The following is a 13,600-nucleotide window of genomic DNA, read 5'->3' on the forward strand; positions in this document are numbered from 1 at the left end:
AAACTGCACTCACCATGCAGCCACCTCGGAGCTACAGCATCGGCGGACAACACACCTCTGGGCAGCTTACAGGCAAGCCTGGAGGCGCCCGGCCAGACTATAGGGGTCACTGGTGCGTGGTGAGCCGAGGACACCCTGGCCGACCTAAGGATAATTCTAGTCCACGTAGCCTGATTGAATTTCCCAAATTGTTTTAGGTTTGGGGTCCGTATGGACCCCAGGCGTAGTGCATCGGCGGGGCCTGATCTTCTCACATGATTATCTCAGGCACCGTATTAACTAGCTTCCTGGTACCGTATGTCCTGACACATGTTCCTAAGTGAAGCTATAGCAAACCGAAACTTAGGCTTGAGTCACGTGACATGAGTCAGCTCCTAAGTTTCATTTGTTACCTATTACTCGATCATTTCAACAGATATTGTTGCGGTTTCAGTGCCATTTAAAAGCGCAGGTTTTGCGCTTATCATTGATGTCAGACATGTCTGTATGCATTCCACCCAGTAACTGCATCCATCTCTCTAATTGGATAGTTCAATACTCCTTATTATTATTGGTTGTTATCACGTTATTAATAATACTGTCCTTTTTATACTCAAGTGTCAGTGGGGTTTCTCATATTAATTTTTGTTCCGATGTTCCTTGTTCCAGTTGTGGGTAATATTGTTCTGAAATGTGACGTAGGTTTTATATATATCACTATTCCTATCTGGCTGTTGTCAATGTGGTTTCTCATGTTAATTTTTTTTCCGATATTCCGAAGGTCTGCCTGTCACTCATAACAAGAATGAAAGAATGAACATACATTAACAGATTAATCAGACTGATTAATCAACTAATTAGTTGATCACAGATTAAGTAGCTCTTTTAATCAGAGGCAGAAGTTCTGCAGACAGTGGTGAGCCACTGGCATTGTGCTATCTGAGTCCACCTCCTCAGAGATTAACTGATTTAGAACCAGATTCACCCAGCACTGTATGAAACTAGACTCTCTTGGGCTAGCCTCAAAATTCAGTGAAAAATGTTGAAAAAAACGGTTTTGGCCAGTTGTCTTTTTCAAGTTCTGGGCCAATCTAGATTCACTCGATTAGACGTGGTCGAGTGGCGAAAAAAAGTGGTAATTTCTGGATTTGCCCAGAAACCCTTGGCGAAACTAGACTGGCCCGGGCAAAGCTAGACTTGTCACAGCACCGGGTTTCGCCCTTAACATACACATGTATGTATGTATATCTCAAAGAGCCAGCTGCCCGTATATATTGTACTTTATAGCATGCAGTATACAGTACTTGCCACTAGGTACCGCTGTCAGACAGCACACGCAGCAAAGCTGCAGGCAAAGGTACTGTATTTAAAAAATACATAAAACAGCGAAACTGAAACCGTATGCTGGTCTTGGACTACAGATGGTATAACTTTTGTACCACAGTCCCCCCTTTTTAACCAAGTCTGAACGGTGATGAATCGAGGTTGAACAGAGCACACAGTAAAATAAACCAATATTAACGATCGGTTCCCAGCCACACATTGCTTGAACACAAGTACTACTGTGAAGTACCTTGCGTGGTTCAGTGAATGCTAGACTTGGTGGTGGTACATCGTCGGTGGTGGTACGGTCTGTACAATACTGTTCAGTGGTGGTTTTCCACTCAGTGGTGGTACGCTTGGTCCGATATCCTAGGTACGGTCTGGTTTAGTGGTACACTTGGTACGGTACACTTCGTATGATACAGTTCAGTGGTTCCCCCACTGCAGTAACCTCGTTCGCTGTTTGGTATGTATACTGTGCTGGGAATAGAGCAGGTCTGTGACCCACAGTTACTACAGAAGCAATATATAGGGCTGCCTACCTATATAGCTTTTGGCAAACCAATACAGCCTTAAGACTGGGGAAAGCCCAGTGTTAGAGCCGTGACAGCCTTCGCAATGGTACTGCAAGCAGAGAACAAGGCGGCAGGTAACACTGTGGGACAGACTGCAAGCAACCATCTAGCAACAGTGTAGTGAATTGGAGTGGTAACCTCGTTCGTTGTACAAAATTGTACAGGTGGGAACAGGGTAGGTTTGGACCTACAGTTAAAAATTAAGCAGTCTATAGTGGTGCCCACCTATAGCGCTTCTGGCAAACCGAAAGTCCTAAGACACTGCGCGGAGCACAAGACCGCTGAGGGACTACTGAAAACCACGGCTGAGTGCATAATACGTGTAAATAGCAATTACTATATTCATGTAATAAAATATAATTATAATCGCATTAACAGTGTAATTACACAAGCGAATAAGCAGATAAAAGTATATTCAACACTTATCTGTTCATAGTCTCTCTCACTTAGATCCGATAATAGGAAAAATGATATAGAGATCTGTGTGTGCAGTCTATTCATGCCATCAGGGGCAGGCATGACTGCATCACAGGCTGTGACGAGCAGTCTGTTATATCTATTCAGGTTACAGGGTTGTTAAGGATAAATACCCAGTAGGTAATGGTAACATTTCATAGTTGATAGGGAACTATAAGGTAGCTTCAAAGCAAAAATAAACGATGACTGTAGCAGCAATGAAAAAAACAAACCCTGCAAATGTCTTTGCAGAGATAATACATCCCAAAATATCCTGGTACCTGCTCAGACTGTTTTGCTTGTGGGCGCTTTGCCATATATGTCCCCTCAATCACAGACCCAACTATGGTTAGTCCTTTCCCTGCCTTCAGCTGTGTGGTAAATGAGAGAAGTCTAGCATGTTTAACATTCTGTTCTGAGTCCAAGTTCAATAACACCATCAGCTGGGGCCTAAAAAAAAAAGTAAAACATACAACAATCTTGTTTAAAAAAAAAACAAACAAAAAAACAGCTTTTTTCTAATTATTGGGAGTGTGCAGGATCAAAAAAAAAAAAGATCTACAGTGCAATGCATATTTGTAGTATAAAAGAGCACTGAAAAAGTAAACAGGAATGCCAACAGATGTACAAAGAGGAGGAATGCCAACAGATGTACAAAGCTAAATGTTTTATTTTTTGTAAGTAATTAATTTATAGACTGTGGATATCAGATATTGACAAACCATGTTTGAACCTGCCCTGTGTTTTGTTTAGTTCAGTTAACACGCTTAGCACAAGGATGTAGTTTTCCATACCATCACATACAGTAAAAGAGCTTACCTCCAGTTCTTTGTGTGAGGCTGGGCTTCCTCCAGCCTGATCAGGGCATAGCGAGCTGCATTGAGAGACAAGCCTCGGATTCCATCACCCCATTCCTTTTCAGCTCTAACAGAAGAATATAACAAATGTACATGTAATTGGAATGAAATTAGAGCGCAACATCAATGTCCAATTATTCAGTGCATTTTTTTTGTTTTTTTACACAGTGCTATAAACTGAATGTACAGCACAGAGATTAAGAACTACAAAATAGGTTTTATATTATACATTATAAATGCAAACCGCTTATTTTTTCATGTGTTACAAAAGGCCATTTTATTTTTTGCATGGTTCTTCAACATGATTCAAATATGTTAGTGACCATGACACCATGAACTTCATACACAGGCTGACGGGCAGAAGTCTCTTTGTATCGCCAGATTCGAATATTCACAGTAATTTGTGCAAAAGTACGCCTGTGGCAGGATGGCTTGGTGGTGACCAGGAAGATACAGGCAGTACTGCTGAGGTGATTTGCAAATGCGCTCTTAATTCTTTAACTGAAAACTTTGGACACAAAACAAAAACAGAATGGTGGTCAAACAAACAAAAACAACACGTAAAATAAAATAAATACCGTGCTGCTTCACCTCCAGTATGCATAGCAACTGTTATTTCTTTTTGTTAGATCTCTCTTACTCTTGTGTTCCTACTCTCCACTCTCATCAACCCCGGTCAGCAAAAGCTGCTGATTTTGATATCGTGGCCGAGGGATTAACTGGCTATGAATTACCTAGTTTATCCCTCGACCACATTCTGCACGGGCTTTCTCATACGTGTGGTCGACAGCCAATCTGTCAATAAATCATTAGCTGCAGACCATGCATTCTCACGAGTTTAGCTATATGGGGAATTTTAACACCATCCATGCTGTCAAACAATAATAACAAACCTTAATTTAAAGCAATCACAAAACAGTACATTTAAATAATAATAATAATACAAATTAATATAAATAAACACAGGGGCAGGGCTACAAAAAAGCTTCAGCACAACTGGATATGTGTTTCTCTACATATATGTAATCCTATAGAGTTGTGCCTACAATACATGGCAGTAGCCAGGCATAGGCAAACCTTGCAGGAGAAAATAAGTGCGACAATGATGCTATTGGTTTTACAAAGAGAATACTGATTTAGATTGAACTGCTTCTCCAGTTTGTGAGTGTAAAAAAAAAAATACATACATACATACATACATACACACACAAATACATATTATATTATAATATAATAAAAGAAAATAAAACAAATTGTTCTTACCCTCTGTATTCAATATATTTGTATATACATCCAGCAATCAACATGGCAATCAAGGCATAGTACCAAGAACAGATGAACATTAAGGCAAGACAAAGGCTCATTCCCAAGAAGGAGAGAGTCCTGGTGAAATAAATAAACGTATTAATACAGCTTCAATATAATAAAACAAAAAGGATTAGAAAGATGAATGTACATGCAAAGCATAATGGCATTTAGACAAATATCTGGACAAAGATAAAACATTCCATAACTATGACACTTTTTCAAAGTAATGTCCACAACCATGTTTCCTCACAAATTAAGTGATACGCTCAGGCTGGATGAATGTTTTTAGGAAAGTGGTTTATACTAAAAACACCGAAGTACACAAATGTACAGCCTGTTGTCTCACCAGTGGTAGAATTTGAAGCGGGGTCTCCAGTTAGGCGTACAAAGCAGTGTTTGTACAGCACAAGCCAGGTTTACAAACATGTAGCACATCAAGAAGAACCTGTAAACATAGAGCATGCCTATGGGTTAAGGCAGTAAGTCACTCAAATTCATCCAGTGATTTAAATCTCACATAAGGGCTGTCAAACGATTTAAAAAATTCATCTCAATTAGTCGTGCAATTAAAAAAATTCACCTAAATTAAATCGCACTTTAAAACCAATGCATACTGTCGGTTTTTATTTTTATTTAAATTCTAGAACAATTAAAAGTATTAGACATTTAAAAGTAATGTGTGTTTTATTGACAATATGGCTGCAAGTGAACTTTTAAAAAGTATACATTGCAAATTAACTGCACTTGAAACCTGCATGTCCCATTCTGTTAACATTCTCCTGCTCACCTACAATGCCCTTCATCACATAGGTTCCGAGTACCTCTTCGACCTGCTGACCCGCTATGTCCCTGCCTGCAAGCTGAGCTCCTCCGGCTCTGGTTTGCTTGTTATCCCAAAACAAAAAGTGCACCACACTTGGAGAACGCTCATCTAGCTTCATGCCTCAGACTCTCTGGAACTCTCCTCCCAGCTTTGGTGCGTGATGCTCCCACCGTTACTAGCTTTAAATAAACTCTCAAGACCCACTTGTTCTCTTTTGCTTTCCATGCTCTTAAGCCTGATCTGTTATGTCTTTGCTACTTCTGATCTTTCACTGTATCTTTTTATGATTCTACATGACACACTCATCCACAATGTTTTAGAATTTTCATATCCTGGCCTTGTATTTAATGTATTATTATGCTTTGTTTTTCACTGTATTTAATGTATTATGCTTTTTTTTTTTTTTTTTTTTACTGTATCTTTGTGACGGTGGTCCACTATGAAAGGTGCTATATAAAATAAAGATTGATTGATTGAACATTCCTAGACCACAAAAACAAGGCATCCTCTAGATCAGGGTATTAAGCAAATCAGAAACATTGAGGACTTGCACCTAGTTTCTGTTCATAAGCCTGTATTATTGTATCTTTTTTTTAGAATGGTTGAAAACGTGGGAATGTTGAAATCTGTAGTAGCAACATCTTTCTTTCTCTTGTACGGTGGTGCATTATCCACCACTTAACACCTCCACTTTCGTCTTCAAGGATAGTGCATGATTTTGTGTGAGCACTATGACAACTTGAAATGCATCATAGAATCTGTAGTCCCCAAACAGCACTAAAACACAGTAGAGAGGCACAAATGTGGATGCAAGTAAACACACTTCCTAACATCCTTTGCACTGAGTGGTTTGAACTAGGGCGTTTTATTCACATTTTTCTTCCCTGGGAGAGCTCTTAAATAATTTGCACTAACAGGAAAATCATGTTAAGTGAATTAGTATTAATTACATTTTGCTGGGACCTTGGAAAAAAAAGTTGTACTATCAGGAAATTTGTGTTATTCAAGTGTGTTTTAACGAGAACTGACTTTGTAGTGATTAAACTGAACGCTTCTATGAGGAGGTGGTTAAATGTCAGCAAAACTTGCAAAGAAAATTTACAAAATGAAATTTACTGGTTGCATAAGTATTCAGCCCCTTAAGTCAGTACTTGCTAGAAGCATATTTTGCAGCAATTACTGCTATGAGTGTTTTTGGATAGGTCTCTACTAGCTTTGCACAGTAGGATGGTGACATTTTTGCCCATTCTTCACGGGAAAATTGCTCCAGTTCCGATAGGTTTGTTGGGGATCGTCGATGGACTGCAGTCTTCAACTCTCGCCATAAATTTTTGATTGGATTCAAGTCAGGACTGACTGGGCCATTCAAGAACATTAATTATCTTTTGTTCAACCACCAGTGTGGCTTTGGCTTTGTGCTTCGAGTCAATGAATTTCCTCCCCAGGTTCAGAGTTGGCTAACTCAAACAGGTTTTCATCAAGGATTCGCCTGTACTTTGTACCATCCATTCTCCCCTCTATACTGACAAGCTTCCCAGTCCCTGACAGTCCCTTGACAGTTGGGATGGTGTTGACTAGGTGATGTGCAGTGTTGGGCTTGAGCCAGACGTAACGCTTGGAATTTAGACTGAAAAGTTAAATTTTTGTCTCATCTGACCACAAAACCTTTTTCCACATGTCTGCAATATCATCTACATAAGAACATAAGAAAGTTTACAAACGAGAGGAGGCCATTCGGCCCATCTTGCTCGTTTGGTTGTTAGTAGCTTATTGATCCCAAAATCTCATCAAGCAGCTTCTTGAAGGATCCCAGTGTGTCAGCTTCAACAACATTACTGGGGAGTTGATTCCAGACCCTCACAATTCTCTGTGTAAAAAAGTGTCTCCTATTTTCTGTTCTGAATGCCCCTTTTTCTAAACTCCATTTGTGACCCCTGGTCCTTGTTTCTTTTTTCAGGCTGAAAAAGTCCCTTGGGTCGACACTGTCAATACCTTTTAGAATTTTGAATGCTTGAATTAGGTCGCCACGTAGTCTTCTTTGTTCAAGACTGAACAGATTCAATTCTTTTAGCCTGTCTGCATATGACATGCCTTTTAAGCCCGGAATAATTCTGGTCGCTCTTCTTTGCACTCTTTCTAGAGCAGCAATATCTTTTTTATAGCGAGGTGACCAGAACTGAACACAATATTCAAGATGAGGTCTTACTAGTGCATTGTACAGTTTTAACATTACTTCCCTTGATTTAAATTCAACACTTTTCACAATGTATCCGAGCATCTTGTTAGCCTTTTTTATAGCTTCCCCACATTGTCTAGATGAAGACATTTCTGAGTCAACAAAAACTCCTAGGTCTTTTTCATAGATTCCTTCTCCAATTTCAATATCTCCCATATGATATTTACAATGTACATTTTTATTTCCTGCGTGCAGTACCTTACACTTTTCTCTATTAAATGTCATTTGCCATGTGTCTGCCCAGTTCTGAATCTTGTCTAGATCATTTTGAATGACCTTTGCTGCTGCAACAGTGTTTGCCACTCCTCCTACTTTTGTGTCGTCTGCAAATTTAACAAGTTTGCTTACTATACCAGAATCTAAATCATTAATGTAGATTAGGAATAGCAGAGGACCTAATACTGATCCCTGTGGTACACCGCTGGTTACCACACTCCATTCTGAGGTTTTTCCTCTAATCAGTACTTTCTGTTTTCTACATGTTAACCACTCCCTAATCCATGTACATGTGTTTCCTTGAATCCCAACTGCGTTCAGTTTGAGAATTAATTTTTTGTGCGGGACTTTGTCAAAAGCTTTCTGGAAATCTAAATAAACCATGTCATATGCTTTGCAATTATCCATTATGGATGTTGCATCCTCAAAAAAATCAAGCAAGTTAGTTAGGCACGATCTCCCTTTCCTAAAACCATGTTGACTGTCTCCCAGTACCCTGTTACCATATAAGTAATTTTCCATTTTGGCTCTTATTATAGTTTCCATAAGTTTGCATATAATAGAAGTCAGGCTTACTGGTCTGTAGTTACCTGGTTCAGTTTTGTTTCCCTTTTTGTGGATCGGTATTACATTTGTTCACAAACTCCATGTGCTTTAAGATAAGATGACCTTTCAAACAAACAATTTGCACCTGAGTTGATTTATGGCTGCAGTAGCAAAGGGGCTGAATACTTATGCATATGAGATTAATCTGTTTTTCTCTGTAAATCTTACTTATTTATATTCTATATGTATTTTTTAACTTTATCAATGTGGAGTAGTTTGTGTAGATTCTACATGTAAAGTCTAATTTGAAAGCTTTGTGGAGTACGCTCAGGTGCCAACAAAATTTAGTTGGTTTTGTTGATACAGTACTATATTTTCAACAACAGTATTTTAATTTAGAACCATATGATTCTGAAAACATCACTTGCCAAAAGAGATGACTGTGGACACATGGACTGTAGTATAGTACATACTTTTAAATCCGGTATGTATTGTAGCAGTATCTAAAATTCCCCGTTAATGACCCAACAGAAAAATGAAATCAAAATGTCATCCATGCACAGAACTGTGTAAAACGTAAAATGCAATTTAGCAAAAGATTAAAAAACGCCAGTTTCCAGAATTAACAGTATCCAGTCAGTATTCAAAATTGTAGACTATAGTGCTCGGTAAGGCCCTAATGTCACCGCTAAAGATCTGAAACTGTTTAATGGTGAACTTTTACAATACCACAGCTTGTCTTGTTCGCTTAGTTTTTCCTGCATTTTCATCATGTGAAATTGGAGGAAGCACTGTGTAACTGCACAATAAAGACACTGCACAATGGCGACTGAACAATTTGGCGGATAAATTGAATTGAAGAGATGGGCTTTGTATCAGAAAACTGGTGACGGAGTCGGAAATCGTGTGTGACAGGTAAGTGCATTAATTTGTTACATTTTTATATATATATATATATATATATAATGGAGATTGACGTTTTTCTTAATACAAGGGTGGTAAAAGGCAGCTGACGTGTATCTTGGTAATGGATATCCCAATTATGACTGTATAATGCTCTTTAATGTTCTTCACACACTGTATACAGCACATGCACCACCTTTTTGGCTCTTAATTGAATTTGCGAATAAAAAAATATTTTCAAATGCACTAGAATGTAATGGCAACTGCCATCAGTACAATCCACACCTTCATGTGTGTTATTTCTTACTTACTGTTTAGACAGTGAATACTTACATTGAGAGAATGGGTGCTACACTGTCAAGAGATGCTATCAGAATCCCTATTTCACATATGGCTGCAGTGAGCAGCAAAGCCCAGGTCGGTTCTCCATTTGCTTTACCGTGGCCAAACACCTAAATATGAGGAGCAGAAAAAAAAATTATATTCTTCATGCAGATTTATAATGCATTTTTGATTCAGCACCTTTTTTTCGAGCCACACATTAGGACTGTTACTAAAGTGTCTTTATTTCATTTAAGAAATACAGCCAAACAAAGACTTACTTACAAAGTCTTACTCTGCTGCATGCTGAGAGACTGATGCATGTATTTATAACATCAAGGATTGAATTTTTAAATGATCTTGTCTCTGGTATTTCAAGTCACGATGTATCTCGATTGCAGCTTGTGAAAAATGCTACTGCCAGAGTTTTAACAAGAACAAAGAACCAAGAACACATATCCTTTGTGTTAGCAGCCTTACATTGGATTCATGCACAGTTCATGACTGATTTGAAAGTCCTGCTTCTAACTTAAAGCTTTAAATGGCCTTTTTCCCCTATGGCTAAAAGTTTTGCTGACCCTAGTCGCTCTCTTTGATCACAAGATGAAGGTTTGCTCAGTATTCCACGGATACAGAGAAAGAAGGCAGGTGGCAGAGCATTCAGCTGCAATTTGTAAGGGAGGCACCATCTCTTCATGCTTTTAAAGTGATATTAAAAACACATTTTAATTTTAGCAAATGTATTTTAAAGGGGAATTTATTATCGTATTTTATAGTATTTAGTTATTTGTAAATGATGTACCTTTTGAGAGATGTTTTTTTAAAGTTAGATCAAAAACACAATTTTGATGTATGTAATTTAAAGGGGTATTTTATAATGTTATATTTTTACTATTTCTTCAAATTGTTTTGTATACTGTTATATCTATCTATCTATCTATCTATCTATCTATCGCTTTATTTTAAATGTGTAAGCACTTGGAGGTGGGTCATCGCAAAATGTGCTATATAAGAAATAAAGATTGGCTGATTGATTGAAACTGGAAAAAAATATATACCAGTCAATTTTCTCTTACTTGTAGAAAAGGCACTATTCCGTCTCTCGCAATGGCCTGCAGCAGACGAGGTGCTCCTGTAAGACTCTGCAGACCAGCTCCGCACGTGGAGAAGAACGAGCCAATGACAATCACCCACGGTGAGGGCCACGATAAAATACCAATCACCAGATTCCCGCTCACTGCCTCCCCAAACCTTTCAGAAACAAACAAACAAACATTAATATTATACGTTAAAGTTGTCCCAAAGGGTGTATGTCAGGTTGGTTTAAGCAGAGTAAGAGAAGGGAGGATTTGCCCTGTTGGAATTTCAGGTTACCAGAGGGAGGGCACAAGGAGGAATAAAAAAAAAAAAAAAAAAAAAGCTTAGGTTATTATCATAACCCCGGTTCCCTGAAATAGAAATGTAACTATTACCGAATGGGTATTTACCTCCTAAAGACCCGAATCCTGAATATTATATATAACCTCCCTGGTTCCCTGAAATAGAAATGTAACTATTACCAGAATGGGTTATTTACCTCCTAAAGACCCGAATCTAGTGTGAAAATTGTATATCAAAAAGCTGCTCTTTGAGCCTGTGACAGTTATGGCCCCTCCCTTGAGGGATCAAAAGGACTGCAGTCACAAATCTCACAGCTATTTTTCCTTAAGTCTGCTACAATCATGGACGCAGCAACTATGAAAGTTAATGGTTACATTTCTATTTCAGGGAAAGGTATGGAGCAGTTCAGTGCAAGTACAAGCTGATGCTCCAATTTTGTGTCAAAATAGTACGCCAGGGCCCGAACTGGGCAGTGTATGGCGTTGTCTATCTCTGTCAGACTGGAAAGAAGATGGATAGAAAGCCTCCAACTCCATAGACTGGTTGATGTGCAATTATTCAAGAGGATGGGAGTCGGAGTATAAACTAAACAACCTGGCTTTATTAAGTAACATGAACAATAACCCACTGAGAGCAAGACCTGCCTCCTGCAGTCTCTTGAAGTGCGTTGTTCAGATGTATGTCATGTTCTTCTCGACTCCCCCCCATAAATCAGGATGTCATCAGCATGCGAGAGTATTCCCTCCAGGCCATTTGACAAATACATAATAAAAGATGTCAGTAATGCTGATTCTTTAGCAAGTTTTAACTGCCAGAATCCAGAATTAGCATCCAACTTCATAGGTTTCTTGTTGTCTTCTGATAAATGTAGGGAGCCCAAGATATCGTCAGCTTCATCTCCCATAGCGTAAATTAATGTGTTCAATTGAATATGTGAATCTTTTTCAAGTAAACCTGAAGCTTCTCTAAATTGCTCAAATCGGCAAATCCATTTCGGCCAGTCTTCAGTTTTACTGAAAGGAAACTTTTCCGGTGGCATTATTGGAAAATAACGCTGCCATCTTAGTCCTGCATCTACTGCAAGCCTGTGTGTTTACTTAACTCTTCCCCATTTGTTTATTTTTTGAGATTGAACTGCTTTTTTGTTCTTTTCCGCTCACTCTGACACCATATGCAATTATTGTAGAGGATGGGAGTCAGGGTACAAACTGAACAACCTGGCTTTACTAAGTAACATGGTCCGACATTACAATTTCCCCTTTCCAGTCCGATTTCAGACCCTGCCTGCATCAAAAAGACATCAAGCACAGGTCTCTAGTCGTTTTTTCTCCGGAAAAAAATGAGAAACCCTTTCAATGGTTGAGAGAAGCTTCTGTCTTCAGTGCTCAAAGACACAGACATTTGCAGAGCATTATGACTTGGATCGCATTATTGAAGAGTTTTGTGATAAAACGAGTGATCAGGAGAGCATTTATCAGTATGCACGGCTATGACTACAGCGAACAAGGGGTGGGGATTGGCTGGAGATGCAGTACTGAGTGTCCTTTTGCTATGCAGTTCCTTTTAACCCTTTGCGGTCCTACGTCGGACCTGGTCCGACATCGTAAAAATCCAGTAAAAAAAACATGATCTAACACAGTATGTGTTGCGTTTAAGCCGGAAAAAGCTGAGGCAAGGCGTTCTCTAATCGTCTCTGATCGGAAAGAAGGTGGAGACAGCCAAATAGACCATGTACAGGCTGGGCAAAGCCGAATTGAACAGATGGAGACTGAGATGCACAGTGAGAATGGCACAGAGAAGACAGAGAAAGTCAAGGCAGCCTGAAGAACTTGCACAGATGATGGATGAGGCAGAACGTACAGATGAAAGCAGTTTGGATGAGGATTTTGATAAATCTAGTGACGAGGAAGTAAATATTTCTCTTACCTAGGACTCCGAGGAAAGTGACCACGAACCAGACGCACAGCCGGAGGGCGAATCGAGACGTGCATCGGTAAGAGCAAACTCTAATTTACTGTGGTAAATAAAGGATATCTAGGGAGTACTACTTTGAGAACTGCACTTTGAATTTTTTCACTTTTTTTTCACGAATGCTTTGTTTACTGAAATTGTAAATGAAACCAATAGATATGCGACTGTAAAACTAACGGGACCGCTGCATCATAATTCTGTTACGTTAAAAGAGATGAAGGCATTTTTTGGTGTTCTGCTGAATATGGGACTGAATGCAAAAAAGGACATAAAAGAATATTTCTCAGAGGAATGGGCTAACAGAATGAAGTTTTTCAAAGATGTATTGAAGAGATCACGTTTCTTGCAAATCTTTTGGATGCTGCACCTTTGACCTCCCCCCACCCAGGTGCCTCAGGCTGCTTTTGTTAGCAGAGGACAAAAGGTCAGGAATATGGTCAGCTACATAGACACAAAATGCTGCGAGTTATTTTTCCCAGGTAGAGACATTTGCATTGATGCCGTTGGCTTCAAAGGAAAGATTATCTTCAAGAGCTACAACCCTCAGAAGCCTACCAAGTGGGGATGCGTGTGTTTGTTTTAGCTGACTGTGAAACTGGTTATGTCTCTGCTATTGCTCCTTACTTTGGTAGCCCAACAACAGACTCCATGTTGAGACCTGACATGCCATTTTCATCAAGAATTTAAATGGAATGGAAAGCCACAT

The 13,600-nt window shown here is 39.1% G+C and overlaps 1 protein-coding gene across 5 annotated transcripts in view; it reads right to left on the bottom strand.

Annotated features, from left to right (window-relative positions):
* Nucleotides 1-13,600, bottom strand: part of LOC121313091 (solute carrier family 12 member 7-like) — a 94,535-nt gene that overhangs the window by 18,919 nt on the left and 62,016 nt on the right. For all 5 annotated transcript variants that reach the window (XM_041245249.1, XM_041245251.1, XM_041245250.1 and 2 more), the window contains 6 exons: nt 10,620-10,794; nt 9,556-9,674; nt 4,845-4,943; nt 4,454-4,573; nt 3,153-3,257; nt 2,615-2,783 (listed from right to left, as the gene is read on the bottom strand). In XM_041245249.1, the coding sequence (XP_041101183.1) occupies nt 2,615-2,783; nt 3,153-3,257; nt 4,454-4,573; nt 4,845-4,943; nt 9,556-9,674; nt 10,620-10,794 (787 nt within the window). The remainder of the gene's footprint in view (nt 1-2,614; nt 2,784-3,152; nt 3,258-4,453; nt 4,574-4,844; nt 4,944-9,555; nt 9,675-10,619; nt 10,795-13,600) is intronic.

Source organism: Polyodon spathula, chromosome 3 (genome assembly GCF_017654505.1).
Source record: "Polyodon spathula isolate WHYD16114869_AA chromosome 3, ASM1765450v1, whole genome shotgun sequence".
In the NCBI taxonomy this organism is placed as follows: Eukaryota; Metazoa; Chordata; class Actinopteri; order Acipenseriformes; family Polyodontidae; genus Polyodon; species Polyodon spathula.